At 56.5% G+C, this 22,060-nt stretch overlaps 1 protein-coding gene across 1 annotated transcript in view; it reads right to left on the reverse strand.

Annotated features, from left to right (window-relative positions):
• The window catches only part of LAMA5 (laminin subunit alpha 5), a 232,150-nt gene that overhangs the window by 14,264 nt on the left and 195,826 nt on the right, over positions 1–22,060 (reverse strand). The window contains exons 59-76 of the mRNA XM_032959653.2: positions 19,908–20,093; positions 19,163–19,302; positions 18,441–18,617; positions 17,873–18,012; positions 17,584–17,728; positions 15,792–15,925; positions 15,145–15,316; positions 13,682–13,810; positions 11,908–12,050; positions 10,546–10,678; positions 9,580–9,714; positions 8,880–9,013; positions 7,723–7,899; positions 6,067–6,235; positions 5,345–5,529; positions 4,698–4,899; positions 4,156–4,314; positions 1,541–1,700 (exon numbers count right to left, since the gene is read on the reverse strand). Coding sequence (XP_032815544.2) covers positions 1,541–1,700; positions 4,156–4,314; positions 4,698–4,899; positions 5,345–5,529; positions 6,067–6,235; positions 7,723–7,899; positions 8,880–9,013; positions 9,580–9,714; positions 10,546–10,678; positions 11,908–12,050; positions 13,682–13,810; positions 15,145–15,316; positions 15,792–15,925; positions 17,584–17,728; positions 17,873–18,012; positions 18,441–18,617; positions 19,163–19,302; positions 19,908–20,093 — 2,820 coding nt within the window. The remainder of the gene's footprint in view (positions 1–1,540; positions 1,701–4,155; positions 4,315–4,697; positions 4,900–5,344; positions 5,530–6,066; positions 6,236–7,722; positions 7,900–8,879; positions 9,014–9,579; positions 9,715–10,545; positions 10,679–11,907; positions 12,051–13,681; positions 13,811–15,144; positions 15,317–15,791; positions 15,926–17,583; positions 17,729–17,872; positions 18,013–18,440; positions 18,618–19,162; positions 19,303–19,907; positions 20,094–22,060) is intronic.

The following is a 22,060-nucleotide window of genomic DNA, read 5'->3' on the forward strand; positions in this document are numbered from 1 at the left end:
CGTTTCATAATTTACTGTCAAGAAGTGAAACGTCTAAAAAAAACCCACAATATTTGCAACAATAACGACACCGCTGCATGTCGTGACGCGTGGGGTTCGCTGTGCTGCATCGCGTGGTTGAACTTCTTTTGCTCCGTACGTAGCCAACCGCGATAATCGGACTGTGCGGGGCAAGGACAGTTGTTCCCTCCACATTTAGAAACGTGCGTTTAAACAGGTTATTCGATATTCTTAGTTTTTTCGGTAAAGTCACGTTGAAGAGAAACAACAAAATAACAAAATATATATAAAACAATAAAAAATTCTCACGACGTTTCGACCATAACTCAAACGGTCATCATCAGGTGTGTCGGTTTGCATAAATTTATTTTGAAAACGGCATATTTATTTATATATATAAAAATAACGTTTGCGTCACGCGCAACGATGGCAGTTTGCCAGGACTAGTCCATCTATTTTTTTTTTAAAAGAGGAGGGGGGAGACGAAATTTGTTTTTATGTATGCTGTCTGAAAGGCACTGTAAGCGTGAACAATCAATCAAGAACTGAAATGATTTATCAAATCTTTCCAATGATTGCTAAGATAGAATCCATCTTCTCGGTTGAAATTGTCTCTGTGTTTGTATATGTGGATAGCCTCATGAACGAATCTCTCATGGAAGCCAGATGGCTTACAAAGAACCTCCGTCTTGGAAAAGTCAATGGCATGTGAGCCTACTGAATTAGAACAATGATCTGCTACGGCCGAGGTGTTGGTCCTACCGTGTTTAAGGTCTGCTTTATGTTCACGAATGCGGTCCGAGATATGGCGTTTGGTTTCTCCAATGTAACTACTACCACAGAGGCAACGCCATATCTCGGACCGCATTCGTGAACATAAAGCAGACCTTAAACACGGTAGGACCAACACCTCGGCCGTAGCAGATCATTGTTCTAATTCAGTAGGCTCACATGCCATTGACTTTTCCAAGACGGAGGTTCTTTGTAAGCCATCTGGCTTCCATGAGAGATTCGTTCATGAGGCTATCCACATATACAAACACAGAGACAATTTCAACCGAGAAGATGGATTCTATCTTAGCAATCATTGGAAAGATTTGATAAATCATTTCAGTTCTTGATTGATTGTTCACGCTTACAGTGCCTTTCAGACAGCATACATAAAAACAAATTTCGTCTCCCCCCTCCTCTTTTCAAAAAAAATAGATGGACTAGTCCTGGCAAACTGCCATCGTTGCGCGTGACGCAAACGTTATTTTTATATATATAAATAAATATGCCGTTTTCAAAATAAATTTATGCAAACCGACACACCTGATGATGACCGTTTGAGTTATGGTCGAAACGTCGTGAGAATTTTTTATTGTTTTATATATATTTTGTTATTTTGTTGTTTCTCTTCAACGTGACTTTACCGAAAAAACTAAGAATATGAATTACTGCAGTCACGAAAGCTTTAAATCAAAAGGTTATTCGATGTTTGGCTGGGGGCGAGGGAGCGGGGGAGGGGGGGACGACAATGCCGGCACGGCTCTCTCACCCAGCAGCACGTGGCCTCCTTCGTGCGAGAAGAACACGCCGGGCGTCGTGGGCGCGGAGGTGCAGGGCGTCACGGCGAAGCGGCGTGCTGGCTCCCCCAGGGGCGCTCCGTTGAGCCGGGCCCCGCGCACGCAGCCACGCAGCCCGGCCCTCCTGCGGCCCTGGGGTGGGGGGTGAGGGGCGGTGACGTCACACCCGGGGCGCGCGACGCCTCCCGTTAGAACGGGGCTCCTCCCCCTCCTCCTCCTCCCCCTCCTCCTCCTCCCCCTCCTCCTCCCCCTCCTCCTCGGCCCGCGTGCCTACCGTCAGCGCCACGTAGCGGTGACCAGCGCTCGCCGGTGCACGACACGGATCGAGCGCCTGACGGGCACGGAGCGCGCTGATGCACGACAGGAAACGAATTAGTTACGAGCGCAAAACAGAGCTACGAACCACACCAAACGCCGGCATTGACTTGGCCGCTAAGCACTGACGGGACGCCTGAACATGTCATCTCTCTCTTTACTGTTCATAACACAAAATAACTTTGCGCGCCATTGCGGAGAACATAACAAAGATAAATAATCAGGCAATTCATCCTTCACGTATTTTTGTTCCTCGATGTAACATGGTCTTCTGGAAGTGAATATAATTCTCACGAGGAAGGGCGGGTGGAAAAGTGCTGCCCCTTATTCTTTGGACTAAAGGATTTCAGAACTAGTTCAGCGTCATCCGCTTCCGTGGACAATTCTCTAGCACGAGGCAACGCACTGCTTTGCGAGAGACACCAATAAGTCTGTCAACGAGCGTGAACGCTCGCGATCGCGCGCTCTTACGAGTCCGTTCCATCGGGAATGCGCGACGCTCACACGGAGGTAGCTCTTTGGAATAGCAACGTCGCTTTAGGTGTCGAGCAAAAATGGCTGAGACTCAAGCATGGGTGAGGAACGTCTCCCACAGGCGACCGCCTCCAGCTCCTCGGGTTTGGAGACCCCCGGTGAAACTGCGCTGGCCACATCGCCGCACATCGCTGGCGGGCGGGAGCAGCAGCAGGAGTAGCTGGAGCAGCAGCAGGAACAGGAGCAGCAGCAGCAGGAGTAGCAGCAGCAGGAGTAGCAGCAGCAACAGAAGCAGCAGCAGCAGTAGCAGCAGCAGCAGCAGGAGTAGCAGCAGCAGCAGGATTAGCAGCAGCAGCAAGAGCAGCAGCAGGAACAGCAGGAGTAGCAGCAGCAGGAGTAGCAGCAGCAGGAGTAGCAGCAGCAGGAGTAGCAGCAGCAAGAGCAGCAGCAGGAGTAGCAGCAGGGTAACCGTGGGTTGCGGATCATAGATGGCGTCGATTTGGGGTCCTGTTGAGGCCAGCGCTGTGCACTGCTCAGCAAGATAGGACGGAGCAGATTGGTACAGACCCTTGTAGATCAGAAGCAGAATCTTTATTTAGACTGCAGGAGCAATGTGATGAGTTATGAGGCTCTTTTTCATATGTCCAGTAGGGGCGGGCCAACAAGATGAGCAGGCATGGTTTGTAAATAGTCATACCTCGGTATACGACCGCTTTGGAAAACGTCGAATTTGGTATACGTCGTGTTTTGACGAGAAAAAAATGTCTTGTGATACGACGTCTTGCTTGTGATACGACGTCTTGCTTGTGATATGACGTCTTGCTTGGGATATGACGTCTTGCTTGGGATATGACGTCTGGCTTGGGATATGACGTCTTGCTTGGGATACGACGTTTTGCTTGGGACACGACGCGCTTGCTTCAACTTGTATGTGTCGGGATGAGTCACCGCGTCCCCGCGTCTACCCCGTTCACGACTTGGACAAAGCGCCGCTCCTTAGTCTGCCTGTATATCTCGTTCAGTGCACAACCCTTGCTAGAACTCTGTGAATTTTCACGTGTTTTTTGTCATTTGAAGGTGAATTTTTTGCGAATTCATTCAAGATGGGTCCTGAGAAAGTTAGTGAGGAAAGCCAAGCTACAAAGGAAATGGTGAGGATCACTGTTGATGTGAAAAAAGAGATCATAGAAAAGTATTATTTCAGCTTCCTGAAGTTTTAATGGAAAGGGACTCTCCTTCCAAAAACAAAACATCTCCTCCTCCCCTTCCTCACCACCATCCTCGTAGGCTATCAACTCCACTCAGCAAGGTAAAGTGAAGTTAAATTTTATTTTTATTTAAATTTACTTTAATTTATTTATGCATTTATTTTTATTTATGTATGCATTTTAGTCATAAGTAGTGTCTAAATTATTTAATACAACCCCATTAATGTATACTATGCCATATAAAATATAATTTCTTATACTCTGGAACGGATTATTTCCTTTCCCTTTATATCTTATGGGAACAATTCGTTTGGTACACGTCACTTCCGGTATGAGTCCTCCTACCTTCTGGAACGAATTTACGACGTATACCGAGGTACCACTGTAATCCTATCGTTTGATTGGTCACCAATGTAACCCGTCTCGTACCGGGAACGTTATCAGATAAGATTTACGCTTTACAACTCTCAGGCGACACAGCCCCGGAGCGCGAGGCGGATGGGCGGCGCCGGCACCGTCTCACGGAGCGATGCCGACGGCACAAATCGCAACCCTCGAATCGGGCGAAACGCCCAGACGCGGCTCTCTACCTGCAGGTCTCGCCGGCCCGTGCCGCTCGCGACGCCGCCCAGGTAGAGCGGGGAGCGCAGGACGAGCTCCGGGCCCTTGCGGCGTGCAGGGGCGGCCTTCGCCGCCGTGCCGTCCACGATCAGCTCCCCGTGAGCCTCGGGGCCCACCACCACCTCCACCTGCGCGACACGGAGCGGCGGACCGGTGGGCAACGTCACGCCGGGGGGTTGCCACCTCTGGGGTCCAAACACAACCGGGGCGCATCACGATGTCACGTCTAAAGTGATGTCCAGATCACTATGAGCATCGAGGCCCACAGGGCTCCCACACTACGCTGCTTTCTCTGTCTATACGGATAGAAGGGAGATGTTTCGAGTGTTTTAAGTAATGAGCTCCAATGTGTAACATCTGCAAATAACAACGGACTGCATTCGCCATCAGCGGCTGCTGGGACAAGGGCTGCGCCTCCCCGAGCAAGTCGACGAGCACGGCCAAGGCCGCACAAACTCATCGCGGACCCATCGTGAGAGAGACCCATCGCGGACCCATCACGGCCACGCACCGAGTGCCACTGGCCGTCGTTGAGCTTCTCGGGGCTCTTCAGCTTGAGCCTTTGGCCCCGTTGCCTGGTGTTGCCGGCGGTTAAGTGGAGGTGCCCGTGGGCCAGGTGCACGGCCAGGTGCTGCCCGTCGTCGTCCCCGCCGCCGGACGCGTACGCGAGCAGCCCGTTGCTGGCGTCGGTCTTCAGCTCCAGCGAGAGGTGCCTGGGAGCGGCGCAGAGAGGGCACGGACAACGTTGCTCACACACTAAGACTAAACTATTTTTTATTTGACCAGGTGAGGCCTACTGAGCTATACAGCTCTTTTTCAGAAGTGACCCGTTTACACACACACACTCCCACGTACACAAACTCCCACATACACACAATCACCCACGTAGATCTAAAACTCATTCCTTTAGAACCGCTTGTTGTGTTTAGTATGTTGGCCTTTTTACCTGCACCTCCGAGAATCACGGTTGGCTACGTACGGTGCCAAGGAAGTTCAACACACGTACGTACATTTCCACACTTCGTCAGCTGCGGTGGATCGCGCCGTGCGTGCGTTTCCCCCACGAGAGGCGGTCGTGCGTGGCTCCGGCACCGTTGGCCCCCGCCCCACCTCGCACGCCCCCTGCGCGTCCCCGCCCCAGCGTCGCGAGCGACTTACAATTTGGCGAGCGTGCGCGTGGGGAGCGCGAACTCGGCGCGGCTCTCCTTGCCGTCCCCAAAGAGCAGCCCCGCGTCATCGTCGGTGCCCACGCCGGGGCCGCCCCGCGGCCCCGCACAGCCGCCCTCGCTGGGCCACGCCGGCACGCCGTCCTGCACGGGCCTCAGGTGCCGCGCTGACGAACCCTGGGCACGCGGTCACCACCAGTCACATGGTCACCATCGGTCACATGGTCACCGCCACAACCGGCCACGGTCACCACCGGTCACATGGTCACCACCAGTCACGTGGTCACCACCGGTCACATGATCACCACCGACCAGACAAAGGGTTAGATCTGTTTGAGACCCCCATGTTCAGAGACCCATAGACTCACAAAGAGACATTTGACTGACCGCTTCAAGAAAATGAACGCGACTATTTCAGTTGCGCATCCTGAGATGCAGTCCCATTTATTCGCGATATGAATCAAGATTTGTATTGCATTGCCGTACTGAATTACCAGCGTAAATCCGGCCCAAGTGTGAATCTGCCCAAGTGAGCGATGGTGGGAGGTGGATAATTTCTGTGGACGGATCCGAAACAGTTGTGGAAATTCCAGACGATGCTGTAGATGATATTGACGGCGACGAGGACAATGATATTGACGGCGATGTTGGCGACGACGACTATGTGCGACGGGCGAGTGCGACGGCCACGGGTCCCCGCGGCGCTGCCCGTACGCGGAGTCTGGCCGCGCGCTGTCGCTGGGCGCTGCTCCGGGACGACGAGGGGGGCGCCGCGGCCAGCGTTAGCGCCGCGGGCGGCCGCTGCTCGTCGGGGCAGCTCTCCAGCGACACCTGCACCTTGCTCAGCAGCTGCAGGTCCTGCACCACCACGTCCCGGCCGGGCCTGGGGGCGCACGCGTGGCGGGGGGGGGGGGAGGAGGTTGGGTCACAGCAAGCGCGTTCACGACATACCAAGCGGCTACTCTTTGGTTCTTTCGGTAAAGTCACGCAAGTAGAAATGATATAAAATACAATTAAACAAATCACGACGTTTCGATCGCAACGCAAGCAATCGTCATCAGGTGGGAACACCACAGCAAGGAAAACTGCTGAAGTGGGCGAGAGAGCTGCCGTGGCACGAGGTTTATATGGGTAAGAAAGGGGGCGGGAGGAGCAAGGGGCAAGCACGGAAACTCGCTCAACCAATGCTCGCTAAGACCTAGCTTATTGAATCTGCATCAGCGAATAGTTTCCTCCCTGTTGCAACATGAGTTGTTACTGCTATTCGGCAACTATTTATATGCCGGTAAGAAATGTTAAAAACATATACAATTCTCATACTCTTTGGTTCTTTCCGTAAAGTCACATAGGAAGAACGAATAATGGATCACGACTTTTCGATCGCAACGCAAGCAATCGTCATCAGGTGGTTGTGACTTTACCGAAAGAACCAAAGAGTATGGATTCCTGCAGTCAGGAAAGCTTCAAATCAAGATTACACCAAGCGGCTGTTAAGGAAGTAAACATGACGTGGGTATTGCACCATTGCACTGCGGCACGACATCATCATGACGTCATTCGTCTCCGAAAATGGCTGCTGATCTCGGACGAGGGTCTGCAGTCGTTGCACTTTGAATTTAGAACAGCGGCGTGGATGTGAATCGAACGCAACTCGGTCGGCTACCCGCTGCACCGCCACTCCCACAACAAACACAAGGCAGATCCTCCACAAGTTGTTGAGGCGAGGGCTGTTAGCGAGCACCTATTGAAGCCGCCTTTGACTCCTTAGTGGCTGAGTTTAAACATCACACCAACTACGCATTTGAGACTTAGTCGACCTAGGGGAGGCCCAGGATAGGTTCAGATCATCGCCACTGGTGTTGGTGGCTGTGAGCTGGACTCGAACTCGGGTTGCCAGGGTAGCGCAGCACACTAACAGCTCCACTACCGCTCCAAAGACAAAGATCCCCTGTATAGCCAAAACAGACTTTTTGGGGCAAGTGCTGTTCGCGAGCACCTATAAAGGCCGGAACGACACATGAGGGGGTGGGTTGCCAGCGCCACGCCCGACCGCCTTTGTCTCCCCAGTGCTAGCGATGTTTACTACACACCAGGTACTCATTTTAGGCCGAGTCATCCTAGGACAGACCCAGGTCCGGTTCATAGTCACTGGTGTTGGCCGTGAGCGGGAATCAAACTTGGGCCACTGGGTTCGTAGCGCCAACCACTGCACCACCGCTCCTCACTCACGCGCACGCATCCACGACGACTACACGCGCGCAACGGGGCCGTCGAAGGATGACCCCCCCCCCCCCACCCCCCACTTCGACCCCCCGCCCCACACCCCGGAGCCGGCGCTGCCCGGAACCCTCCGGCGGTGCCGCCGCCCACCGGCGTATGAAGACGTCGCTGATGCAGCCGGAGAAGTTGTCGAAGCCGAGCGGCGTCGGCGGCGCGTCGGGGACCCCGCCCACGAAGAGGCGTCCGGGCTGAGCCTCCCGGCCGGCGAGGCGCAGGGAGGGCGCCGCGCTGTCGCTGGCGTCCACGTCGTCCAGCACCAGGCGCAGGCTGCGCGCCGAGCACGCGGAGAGACGAGAGCGACGGTCGCACCCCCACCAACCACACACCCAGCCCCCCCTACCCCCCCACCAGGCGAACGCCGTGCAGCCCGGAACCGGGGACCGCTGATGACACTGGTGAAGGCGAAACGGGCAAACCTCTGTAGCCTGGAACGGAGACTGCTGGAGCAAGCGCTGCTTCGTTGTTGTTTTTTGGAACAAAACAACAAGAGCCCCAAAGCACAGACCCCGTGGTCAACGTGGAGGACGGGGGGTCACAACACAACTCCGCGGACTCACCGCCCCACACACGCGGGGGCTACGAGTTGGCGCGTCGCTTGTTGTATAGGCTGGTGGGAGGGTGGGGAGGTAATAAGGCATAAGGGACGACAGTGGAGGGAGCCTATACGCGCTGCCCAATGTAGCTGCCCCACCTCAAAAGTCCCGCGGGGCGGTGACTGAATCGCGTCTATCCCCAGATGGAGCAAGCGCTGCTGGCGAGCGCCGATGAAGGCTGCGGCGAAGGGGCGGTGTGGAGCGGCGTGGTCGCCGCTCCACACCGCCCCACTTTTGTATCCCCCAACTGACGGTGTTTTGCATATCGCACCGGGTACTTATTTAAGGCCGAGTCAAACCTAGGGCCAGTTCAGATGTTCGCCACCGACGTTGGCTGCCAGCAGGAAATCGAAACGCGGGTCACCAAGTTCATAGCGCGGTGCACAAACCTGCTACAAAACCGCCCCGCACGCAGGTACAGACAAACGCATGGACGCACAGACACACGCATGGACACAGATGCGCAGGCAAAGACACACGCACGCACAGACGCACACGCAGAAAGAACGACGAAGCCGCACGCACGCACGCGCCCGCCTCGGGGGGAGGAGGGCACGCGCATCGAGCTCGTGTCTTCTCACAAGCCAGAGCCTGCGGTGGCAATACGGAAATTCCACGTTCCTACGGCCGAGACGGGGGAGGCCGAGGCGGCACCTGGAGGAGTTGCGCAGAGCGAAGAGGTAGTGGTTGGAGCCGTCGTTGTATCCGGCGCTCATGGTCCGCAGGGTGTCCTCCTTCGTCTTCAGGACCACCGCCCCCTCTTTGAGGGCGACCGACAGAATCTCACCCTGCACACACACACACAGACATAGATCCCCCGTGTGGCCTTAACAGACTGTTGGGGCAAGTGCCGTTAGCGAGCACCTGTGAAGGTCGGCACGGCGCACGAAGGGTTGGGTCACCAGCACCACGCCCGGCCGCCTTTGTCTATCCAGTGGCGATGTTTACACACCGCACCAGGTACTCATTTGAGGCTGAGTCGATCTAGGGGAGGCCCAGGACGAATTTAGATAATCGCCATTGGTGTTGGCCGTGAGTGGCAATCGAACTCGGGTCGCCAGGTTCGTAGCGCAGTACTCCACTCCCCGCACAGTCAACTCTCGATTCGCCTGGGTAACAGTCTGTTAAAGGCTGTATGGGGAACCTTTTGTCTTTTGTCTTTGGTTTTTTGTTTGTTTTTGTTTGCTCACACACACACACAGTAGGAGCTGCACGTTGGAGGGCTGCCCCGTGAGTCTCTCCCCACCGCACCACTATCACCACAACCACCGCCACCGCGCGTCACACGTGACAGGAGTCACCGACCGTTGATACTGGGGTGGGTGGTGTGGCCGGCTTCAGGCCGGGCCGCTACCTGCAGGGAGTAGTAGAAGAGCAGGCCACTTGGCTGCATGGTGCGGAACGTGAGCCCCGTCTCCAGCACGGGGAAGGGATCCTTGACGGCCAGCGACATGAACCCGTCGCCCGCCAGGTAGGCCTTGCGCGACACCTGCACGCCGAGGTCAGACGGGGTGCGAGCGCTTGAGAGGCCGCGGGGCCAGCGGCGAGACCTCGGGGAGCACGGTTGCAAGTCGAGCGTCTCGGCTGCACGCGAGGGATGCGTGACAGACGCATCGTAAAGGTTTTTGGGTTAGATCTGGCAAATCGCCCGATGACCTGGTTGTTGTTGTAATCGCCAGGGAAAACGTCACAGTACTCGAATTGTAAACGTTGCGGATTTACACACAAACAACAAAACCAAGTCTGCTGAAGTAGTCACTATTTGGCACGTTTTGTTCACGTGACAAACCTTACTAATTGGCCGTGTCGGGTGGTGGTGGGTTAATGACACATTTACGCGATCTAACCCCAAAAAAATCCTTTATTATGATTAATATTGGTCGCGATAGCCTTCTACGTGTTAGATTGCGTAACACTTTCTTTCTAAACATTGTGTGACGTTACTCTTCTAACGAGACGTTTCTTTCTCAGAGGGTTTGCGAGCCTGTGAGCTCTACGCACATTTGAGCGGATTCAAAGCGTGATTCACATCTCGTTGGGCGGCTACAAACCGACAAGTTGGGAGACTTCCAGTGACGTTCACCCGGGTTCAGTTACACAAACACATTTGATCCTTCTAAAAAGTTTTATTTCACCAGGTAAGGCCCACTGAGCTATATAGCCCTTTTTCAGAAGCGACCTGGCCACAAATGACAGCTCAACAAAAGTGGCGTATCACTTATAGCGGCCAAATACTCTAAACTGCACCTCGATTCTAAATGTGCGAGGGACAAAAAACCGGAGGACCCGGAGAACGAAGGGCAAGGTGCGGTGCACGTACCAGCACGTCGTCTGAGCAGCCGGCGCTCACTCCGATCATCTGTTCCTTCTGCAGGTCCAGGTTGGTGTCCTGCACCTTGAGGCTCAGGAGGCAGCCCTTGAGCCCCGTCTCCGTCGTCACGTGGGTACGGCTCCTGCGAGACGCGACGACGCCAACCCCTTGGGGGTCAAACCGCACCTCCACGCCCACCGTCCGGGCTCGCGATCGTCAACCGTCGCGACTCGTTTATCGCTCCACCGCAAGGTGCGCAACAACATCAGCTTTACAATGCGCGCACGGCGTCACAGCCGTAAATCTGTGCCGTCGATCACCGATTCCGACATGCTTCCAGGACAGTCGTATGAAGTCTCAGGGGCACTATGGGTGATTTAAACTCTCAAGTTGGCTGCTGCACCCCTTTCACTAAGAATGCAACGCAACCTCAAGTTATTAACCGCAGAGGAGGGATGGTAAAGAGATGGATTGAGTCGATTGCTCGAATATCAGCACTCGGAATACACAGAGGGGTCATGAGGAATTCAGGCAGGAGGAGACTGTGCGTATTGTCGTGAGGTGTGCTGCTGCTGCTGCTACTGCACCTGCTGCTGCTACCACTACTGCTGCTCCTGCTGCTCCTGCTACTGCACCTGCTGCTGCTACCACTACTGCTGCTCCTGCTGCTGCTCCCACTGCACCTGCTGCTGCAACCACTGCTACCACTGCTACTGCACCTGCTGCTGCTGCTACTACTGCTACCACTACTGCTGCTCCTGCTGCTACCACTGCACCTTCTGCTGCTACCACTGCTACCACTGCTGCTGCACCTGCTGCTCCTGCTGCTACCACTGCACCTGCTGTTCCTGCTGCTGCTACCATTGCTACTGCACCTGCTGCTGCTGCTACTACTACTGCTGCTGCTACCACTACTGCTGCTCCTGCTGCAACCACTGCACCTGCTGCTGCTGCTACTGCACCTGCTTCTGCTACCACTGCACCTGCTCCTGCTACCACTGCTACCACTGCTGCTGCACATGCTGCTCCTGCTGCTACCACTGCACCTGCTGCTTCTGCTGCTGCTGCTACCATTGCTACTGCACCTGCTGCTGCTGCTACTACTACTGCTGCTGCTACCGCTACTGCTGCTCCTGCTGCTACCACTGCATCTGCTGCTGCTACCACTGCTACTGCACCTGCTGCTACTACTACTGCTACTACCGCTCCTGCTGCTACGCCGCTGCAGCTACACCTCCTGCCCCTGCTGCTGCCCATGCCGCTCCTGCTGTTGCCGCTATGCTGTTGCAGCTGAGCCTGCTGCTCCTGCAGCTGCCATTGGCTGCTGCCAATTCTACGGCTGCCGCTGCCGCCGCCGCTGCGTCTGCTGACCGCTCGCTGATGGCTCCAGGTGGGACTCCGCCGATGAACATGCGCTTGAAGACCATGGTGCCGGGCTGCGTGGCGCCCTGCGCGATGGTGATGCGGTCCAGACGTAGGTACATGCGGCCCGCCTGCCGGTGAATTATCTGGATCTGTTCAGAGACGAAGACAAAGATTACCCCCCCCCGCCGTCAACCGTGTGGCTTTTCAGAGTTGCTGGGGCAGGTATTGTTATCGAACGTCCGCCTGAGGCCCGTCGTGGCACGCGAGGGGTTAATGTGGCCAACACCGCACCCTCCACATTTTTCTACCCGGTCGCTATTTTTTTTTTATTACACTGCACCAGGAACTAATTTAAGGCCGAGCCAACCAAGGGGAGGCCCAGGACTGGTTGAGCTATCAGCCACTGATGTTACCCGCGGCCGGTAACAACAACAGCAACAACAACAGCAACAACAACAGCAACAACAGCAACAACAACAATAACAACAGCCGCTATTTGCCGAAAAGTAGCGTTGACATCACCACAGCGCTTGTGCCAGGCGAGGTGAACTTTGGCTCTGTGCAAAGACTCGAACAAACATATCCCGTACAGCCTTTAACAAGCTGCGGTTAAGGCCGGCACAGCACACGAAGGGGAGGGTGGCCAGCACCGCGCCCGGTCTCCATTGCCTCCCCAGCGGCGAAGTTTTACACAGCGCCCCGGGTACTCATCTGAGGCGGAGTCGGCCTAGGGGACCACGACCGGTTCAGATAATCGTCACCGTTGCAGGCCGCGAGTGGGAATCGAACTGGGGGTCCGCCGGGTTCGTAGCGCGGCGGCGCCAACCCCACACACGCGTCGCCAAGCACGTCGATGCCGGCTCAGCGCAGCGCGATGAACTGCCGCGTCGCAGCGGCAAAGGGGACGCCTTCAATTCGGGTCATCAAGAGACCACGGAGAGCGTCCACGGTCAAGACCGGCCACTGGGCGGTGCTCATTTCCCCTCTCGGTTTGTGCCTAGCTCGAGAGTAAACGAATTCCACATTCGCATGGCCGGGAGGGGTCGGGGTCGGTGGGGGGGGCAATTTATCCACAAGACAACCGCGGTCCCACGGAGCAGCGGTGCTTAATTTATCGTCCACGGAGAGACGACGGTGAGCCGGCTCAGCCACCGCGCGGGATTTGAACTCTCAACTCTCAACTCTCAACCGGCGGACGCTGCCGCGTTGTCGAGCGCTGACGCTGTGGGGTGACGTGGCCGAGTGGCCGCGGCGGATAAAGCGTGGCGGAAGGGCTGCAAGTTCTGACCCTGGGTGGGGGGGGGGCTTTGACTCGGGCCACGATCAGAATATTTGTTTATATTTGGAGGAATACGATGAGCTGTAAAGCTCTTATTCGCAGATGCACAAAGTCTGAGTGCTTGTTGTCAACATGTTTTGTGTGTTTCCTTCAAGATTACGGCTTTCCAGACTCCCCTGCCTTTACGTCACGATGGGCTTTCTCGTCATTGTTATAGATTTTGCACAGATGTCCACGAGTTACCCTGGGGGGGGGGGGGTCGATGAGACGAGCAGCACGTTGTGAGGAAGTCAACAGCGCTTGTCCTATGGATAGACTCAGCCCCGTCGTAGCAACGTGGAATATCCACCACTAGCTCACAGCCGTAAACCGTAGATAGCCACTGATGCTTCGATGCTCAAATCACTTCGACTCCGAGTGGCCAGCGACGGGCATGGAGCAAGGAAGGCGGGCGGGGGGCGGGGGGGGGGGGTGTGGGGGCCGGAGCGTGCGATCGCACACCGTGTGTGGCTGCCCGTCGTTGACCGGCTTCTTCTCCATGAGCGTGGGAATGCTGACGCCCTGGCTGTAGCCGAAGTCGTACGCCAGCCTCAGCAGCCCCTCCTGGATCTCCAGACTCAGGAACTTGTCCTGCGCACACGCGTTCGCGCGACAACGACGATGCGCTGTAGGAGAACAGGCGCTGTGTGCGGTGTCGGTGGCGGCTGTGGCATCGAAACGCCGAAAAAAACCAGGGCTCCATTGTTATGCTGAACGTCTGTCGCGCCGCACGCAGCCAACCGCGCTATTCAGAGGTGCGTGTGGTGGCCTGCGTGGCCAGGATGCGGCCCGCAAGCCACAGCTCTCTTGTTGTCCTCCTGGCTGAGATCCGGCTCGCAGAGACCGTAACGAGTATGAGCGAGATGAAAGAGAGAGAGAGAGAGATCGGAAAGCCGTAGACACGAGCGACGCGTTAGCAAATACTCCCGACGAGAGATGGGCAAGGGATAGTGAGCGACGCCGGGGTCCGCAATCGTGGCCGCCTGCTCGGACGTCGTGCCGTCTGGGGCACGCGGGACACGATGTCGCGTGGCCCGCAGGGAAAACTCCTCGACCCTTGTTCGGGACATCAGGCCGGGCAGACGTCCACCAAGTGATGGACGTATGTTGAACTTTTGTCGCACCGTACGTAGCAATCCGCGCTTATCGGAGGTGTGGGTTGGGAAGGACAACAAACTGAACACAAAAAGCAGTTCTGAAAGAATGAGCTAAAGAGGGTGGTGGGTGTTCACGTCCACCGGTGATGATGTCCTACCCCCCCCCCCCTGCACCTCCGATTATCACACACACTTACATACAGACACACACACACACTTACATACAGACACAGACACACACTTACATACAGTCACACACACACACTTACATACAGACACACACACACTTACATACAGACACACACACTTACATACAGACACACACTTACATACAGAGACACACTTACATACAGACACACACTTACATACAGACACACACACACTTACATACAGACACACACTTACATACAGACACACACACACTTACATACAGACACACACACACTTACATACAGACACACACTTACATACAGACACACACACTTACATACAGACACACACACACACTTACATACAGACACACACACACTTACATACAGACACACACACTTACATACAGACACACACTTACATACAGACACACACTTACATACAGACACACACACACTTACATACAGACACACACTTACATACAGACACACACTTACATACAGACACACACTTACATACAGACACACACACTTACATACATACAGACACACTTACATACAGACACACACACACTTACATACAGACACACACTTACATACAGACACACACTTACATACAGACACACACGGACAGGCGGAAGCACGGCAGCCGAGCGCCGAGAAGCGCCGCGTCACCCACCCCGTCAGCCATGTAGAGCACGAGGGCGTTGTCGGCCGACGTGCGGATCTCCATGTCGAACTTGGCGAGCGTGGGCTTGATCTTCTTGTCCCGGTCCACGTCCTCCACGCTGATGAAACCCGAGCCGTCGAAGTAGAAGGTGTTGCTGTTCCTCTCCGAGAAGCCCTTGCCTCTGCGCGGAGAGCCGCATTCACAAGTTTCCCGGGTGAGAATGCCTCTCGCCTTCGCTGAGACGCCACGACGCATCGTCGGCGCTTTCCTGCCGAGGCCCGTCCGTGCACTACCTCCGTCCGTCCGTCCGTCCCTTTCTTCTGCTAGTGACGCCGTGGGCGGAGCACAGGCAACGCGCTATCTCTCTTAAAGATTATTCTTAATGAATGAAAACCTCGACGCGAAGTCGAGTGTCGCTATCACACCCGATGGAAAGTCGGCGGGCATTGAACGAAAGGTCACCCCCCCCCCCCACCCCACCCCCCCCCTTCCCCGCCAACATTTGGAAGTGTCCCGCTTCGGAATCCCAGCCTCGCTGGCCAAGGCGTTTGAGATGCCGGCCCTTTAAAAAAAAAAAACCATTTAATCCTCGCTCCTCGTCCCGTACGGGACGGGCGAATTGTGCGCGGGGCGTTACGACGCGTCCGTACACTCACCGCCCGCACGGGTAGGAGAGCGTGGTGTTCATGTTGATGAGCCGCTCAAAGTTGTAGAGGCTCACTGCGTTGTCGTTGATGGTGGCAAGCTCGATGCAGCCGATGAAGTTGGGGTAGCGCAGGCTCGGGGGCAGCTGAACCGACACGGGGGGGGGGGGGGGTGGGGAGAGTATAATGGGGGAACGTGAAGGGGCGAGGAAAGTCGATGACAACTGTCGCCAGTGACACGGGCACGGTGGGCGAAGCCAAAATCCTCGCGTAGATGATGTGCGATGTTTCTGGTGAATAACACGGACTGGGTGTATAATGTATGCGAATGTCGTACGGAAGCGCGCACGCACGGAGCTCGCACGCATGCACGGAGCTCGCACGTACAGCCCCTCTCGTCAATCCGCTGCCGGGTGAGTGTCTCCCCAGGCCCTGGGAGCCGTGTGTGGATCAGGGGGTGCGATGAAATTAAAAAAAAAACTCACCACCTCCATCAGTGACACTGCGTGGCCATGAAAGGAAACAAATGTAGGCGACACTTCGGGCAGCGGGCCCTTGTCCGTTGCACGTAAATGGTTCTCGCACGCACGCACGCACGCAAGTACGCGCGCGTGTGAACCGGCAGCGGAGCGGTTAGCGCTGCGCTACGAAACACGGCGACCCGAGTTCGATCCCCAGTCGCGGTCAACACCGGTGGCGAACATCCAAACTGGTCCTGAGGCCTTCCCCCCCCCGAGGCCGATTCATCGACGTGCCACGGGACATCGGTCGAGACGACGCCGATTAGATAACAAGAAGAAGTACTAAATTTTTATTTAAAGCTTTCGTGACTGCAGGGATTCATATTATTGGTTCTTTCGGTAAAGTCACGTAGAAGGGAAACAATAAAATATTATAAAAGATTATTTCATTGTTTCCCTTCTACGTGACTTTACCGAAAGAACCAATGATAAGAAGTACTTTCAAGGACATACAGTCGTGGCGGGCGGGGGGGGACGTCAGTGGGGTTTGTGAAACGGCAAAACTTTATTTGAAATGTCCTCTTCGGGAAGGGCAGATTGCGTGTCCGCAATAACCAGGAGGAGGCCGGGGAGGGCAGCAGCGGGCCAAAGTGGCGCTACACTACCGCACCCTCATGAGCACACACGCGCACACAAAGACAAAGATCCCCCCGTGTAGCCTTAACGGACTGTTGGGGCAAGTGCTGTTAGCGAACACCTATGAAGGCCGGAACGGCACACGAGGGGGTGGGTGGCCAGCACTATGCCCGGCCGCCTTTGTCTCCCCAGTGGCGATGTTTACACACCGCACGACAAACTTATTTGAGGCTGAGTCGACCAAGCGATCAGGGACACCCTCCACGTCACAAACCCCGCAGCCAAATTCCTCAGCGCCAAGTGTGCCCGAATCCAACCACGCTCGAGCAACCCCAGCGGAGCCAGTGGCGGCGTGTGACGTCGTGCGCGTGACGTCGTGCGCGTGACGTTGTGCGTGTGACGTTGTGCGCGTGACGTCGCGCGCGTGACGTCGTGCGCGTGACGTCGTGCACGTGACATTGTGCGTGTGAAATTGTACGTGTGACATCGTGCGCATGACGTGCGTGTGACGCGGTGCGCGTGACATTGTGCGTGTGACGTTATGCGCGTGACGTCGTGCACATGACGTTATGCGTGTGACGTCACGTGCGTGTGACGTCATGCGCGTGACATTGTGCGTGTGACGTTGTACGTGTGACATCGTGCGCATGACGTGCGTGTGACGCGGTGCGCGTGACGCGCGCGGGCTGGGGGGGGGGGGGGCGAACCTGGAATCCGGGGGGGACGCCCCCGACGTAGAAGACGGTGTCCTCGGGGTCGAGGTGCAGCAGGGAGAAGTCGCCGGACAGCGAGCCGGTGGCCGTGCTCGTGTACTGCTTCTCCGTCACGCGCAGCTTCCCGTGCTGCTTGATGCTGCGCGGAGACAACGGCGGAGAGAGCCACGAGGCGCCCGCCCCCGTGGAGAGTTTAACGGACTGTTAAGGCCTACAAGGCGGGAGGGGGCGGGGGGGGGGGTGGGAACTTCGCCTTTGGGAATGCGAAGTCCGTGTGTCGTACCGCTCGATGCGGACTTGCGTGAAGTCCTCCCCGCTTATCCGTTTGTCCTCCACCTGCAGCTCAGCGTCCTCCCCGCCCAGGTTGTACACGTACGCGATGTTGCCGTTCTTCACCGTGACGCCCAGGAAGTTCTTGTCGGCCTGCGCAAGGGAAGCGAGCAGAGCCAACGCCCGGTTTTCAGAGCCACGCACCGCCCGGTATGCAGGAGGTCGTGGGTTCGATCCCGACCCTGACGTCTGTACATATTTGGGGTTTGCGTGTTCTGCCCGTGGTCGTGTGGATTTTTCTCCGGGTCCCCCGGTTTTCCCCTCCACATTTAGAATCAACGTCACGCGTTTCTAAGCAGAAACCAGACTTTTTTTTGTTCCACCACCAAAACTATTTCCGGGCCGTCCGCGGTTAGCCGAGCGACCGAGCCGATGATTATCGGCCGAGTAATCCATCGCCGTAGCAACGGGATGCGGCGGCTCCAGCGGAGCGCGGTTTCGGCGTGGCACGGTGCTAGCGTGGTGCCGGTACGGTGCCGGCACGGTGGCTGCGCGGTGTACCGCGCGGTGCAGGCACATGCCTTCTTGCTGCCCAGGTACATGACGAAGCGGCTGTCGGGCTCCGTCTGCCGCCGCCGCTGCTGCTCGCCCATGCGGATGTAGAAGCTGAGGAGCGAGTAGGCCTTGAGGTCCTGCAGGTTCTGCAGCGGGCGCACCTGGACCCCCGAGGTGCCGTTGAACTTCATGGACACCTTGACCTGCGCGGCGGGGAGAGGCGGCGAGTCACAGGAGACCGGCGAATCCGCGCGCTCGTGAGTTTGCACGTGTGTCGCCACAGTGTGCGGGAGTGGATGTACGAGGGTTTGCGTGCGTGTCTTTTTTTCTTTTTTTACTTTTTACCTACCGGGTAAGGCCCACTCAGCTGTATAGAAACAGCCTGGCCAAAAAATGATAGCTCAACGAAGTGGCTTTTTCATCATGCGGAAATTTATAGCAGCCAGATGTATGTTTATGTGTCAGTGAGGACCGGTAGTGCGGTGGTTATCGTGCGGCGTTACGGAGTTAGATTCCCGCTCACGGCCAACACCGGCCCAGGGCCTCCCCTGGCCACCCACCCCGCCGTGTGCCACAGCGCCGGCCTTCATAGTAGCCGCTCACTGACAGCACTCGCCCCAGCAGTCCGTGTGCGGGGCGCCGCGTTGCGGCGCGACGTTGCCACTCGGCGGAGCGCGAGCTGCCATGCTGTTGCTGCGACGTCGCGCGTGGTGAGCCGTGCGCGTGCCCCCCTGTGCCCCACACGTGCCTTCATGGCCGCATCCCGGGCCTGTGCGATGAGCGTCTGGATGCGGGAGATGTTGTTGGCGATGTTCGAGGACGGGATGCGGTTCTGCAGGCGATCCAGCTTCTGCAGGATGTCGGGGATCGTCTCCGCCAGGGTTTTCACTGCACGCAGAGGCAGCGGCCAATCACCGCACTGAGCTCCCTCACGGAAACGAGCAACCACAGCAAGCAGCTCTACCAGCGGTGGGGGAGAATAGTTCCCTTACCGGCGCCGACTTGGACTTTCAAACACCGTTGGCAGTGGGCCAAACAAACAACACCAACAACAGCCTCCGTTGGCCACTAAGCGGCGGTGACGTCACCACGGCACCCGTGCCAGGCCAGGTGCACTTTGAAGCTAAGTGAAGTGTCGAATGCTCACTCACAGGAGGTCACGGGACAAGACCCAGGTGCCCGTGGGTTGACCGACTGTGATGACGGGCAGATGCACCCAGCTTTGCCCCCTACTGTGCCACACACACTCACTCACACGTACCCACACTTACACACACTCACTCACTCACACACACTCACTCATTCACTCACTCGTCCTTTTGGCGTCGGTGGGGGTGGTGGGGGTGGTGGTGGGGGGGGGTGGTGGGGGGGTGGTGGGGGGGTGGTGGTGGGGGGGGGCTCACTCATCCTTTTGGCGTCGGTGGGGGTGGTGGGGGTGGTGGTGGGGGGGTGGTGGTGGTGGTGGGGGGGTGGTGGTGGTGGGGGGGGCTCACTCGTCCTTTTGGCGTCGGTGAGGGCGGCGCTGTAGGCCGCGTTGTCGGCCGGCGCGCGGCCGAACTTGGCCCTCCACTCGTCGAGCTGCCGCTCCACGGGCCCCACGGCGGCGTCCACCTCGGCGGCGACGGCCTGCGCGTCGCCGGCCGCCTGCAGCGTGCGGTTCAGCACCTCTCCCACGTCCCCTGGGGCCCGCGGCGACAACGACGGTGGCGGCGGTCGGCGGGAGGCGGTGTGTGAACCGCGGCCACGGCCGCGACGGTGACAAGGTCAGAGGTCAGAGAGGGAAGCGCCAATGGGCCGTTGGGTGAGTGTCCCCGTGGGAGAGTGTGGGAGTGTGTGTTTACGTGGGAGAGTGTCCCCGTGGGAGAGTGTGGGAGTGTGTGGATGTGGGAGAGTGTGGGAGAGTGCCCCCGTGGTAGAGTGTGGGAGAGTGTTCCCGTGGGAGAGTGTGTTTACGTGGGAGAGTGTTCCTGTGGGAGTGTGTGGGAGAGTGTCCCCGTGGGAGAGTGTGTTTACATGTGAGAGTGTTCCCGTGGGAGTGTGTGTATGTGGGAGTGCGCGGACGTGGGAGTGTGATGTGGGAGTGTGTGTATGTGGGAGTGTGTGTATGTGGGAGAGTGTTCCCGTGGGAGAGTGTGGACGTGGGAGTGAGTGTATGTTGGAGTGTGTGTTTACGTGGGAGTGTGTGTACGTTGGAGTGTGTTCCCGTGGGAGTGTGTGTACGTTGGAGTGTGTTCCCATCGGAGTGTGTGTTTACGTGGGAGTGCGTGAGTGTGTGTGTATGTGGAAGTTAGTCTGGGTGTACGTGGGAGTGTGTGCGTGTGTACGTGGGAATGTGCATCGTGTCTGTGTATCGTGCTACGTGTGTATCATTCTCCGTGTGCATCATGCCGTTTGTATCGTGCTGTGTGTATCGTGCCATAGGAAGGCTACTTTGGGTTCGCCTTCCCATCAACCGGAGGCGAATAGTGGTGGCCGTGGTTACTTATGCTCCCACCGAAGACGAACATCCATGGAGGGCTGTAGGCAAGACCGATGAGTCGGATGCCTTCTATGACCTCCTGTCACAGGTGCTGGCCAAAGTGGCCCCTCGGGATAGAGCCATCTTGTTGGGTGACTTCAATGCCCGAGTTGGTCATTATGTTAGCACCTGGTCTGGAGTGATTGGAAGACATGGGCCAGATCAGCTCAATAACAACGGTAGTAGGCTGCTAGATTTTTGTGCAGCTCATGGGCTTGTAATTACCAACACGCTGTTCCGGCATCGGCGCATCCACACAACATCATGGATGCATGCCGGGTCCAAGCAAGAACATCTGCTGGACTACATAGTGACGGAACAGCGGATGCCGGCCCATGTCCTTGACACCAGGATCTACCGTGGAGCTGATCTGCCCACTGACCATCGACTTGTCATCTGTAAGATGCGCCTGCCATTCTTCCACTCTGGTGGTGGGTGTACACCCAGGACCCTATTCAAACCCATCATGGCATGGTCTCATCTAGCTGATGAAAGTTGCAAGCGAGAATTTCATCATCGCTTGCGGCTGGGGTTGGCATCGTCCCCTAATCCTCTTGATGTCGAGGGGAAATTGGCGAGGTTTAGGACTGCAGCTCATGCAGCTGCAATGGCAGCTTTGGGTACACGGTCCAGACCTCCTCAGAGACCCTGGCTGACAGAGAAAAAGCGACAGGCCCACTCTCATCGTCTACAGCATCCCACGTCAGAGAAAGAGGAGGCTTACCGCAGCCATCGCTCGGAGGTTCGGAGAGCCGTGAGGCGCTGCAAGGATGGTTGGTGGTCGCGGGTTGCTGAGGAGATGAAGTCTGCCTCAATGGCTCGCAATCAAAAATCGCTCTTTAATTCCATCAAAAAAGTAGCCTGCAGCGCCACACCTATTACCATCATTAGGGGAAAGAACGGTGATCTAATCTCCGACCGCCAGGAACAGGTTTGCAGATTTGCTCAGCATTTCTGTGGGATCCTGGGGGAGGGGAAATCCCTCAGCCTGGAAAACATCGTGGGACAAAGTGGGGATGACCCTGCTGAGGCTGTGGTGCCTCAAATATTGGAAGAAGAAGTCACCCCCTGTGAGTGGCTGGCTGAGGTGCCATCTGTTGAGGAAGTACTGAGGGCGATCCAGAGCCT

The sequence above is a fragment of the Petromyzon marinus genome, chromosome 23 (genome assembly GCF_048934315.1).
Source record: "Petromyzon marinus isolate PM22_M1 ecotype Great Lakes invasive population chromosome 23, UKy_Petmar_22M1.pri1.0, whole genome shotgun sequence".
In the NCBI taxonomy this organism is placed as follows: domain Eukaryota; kingdom Metazoa; phylum Chordata; class Hyperoartia; order Petromyzontiformes; family Petromyzontidae; genus Petromyzon; species Petromyzon marinus.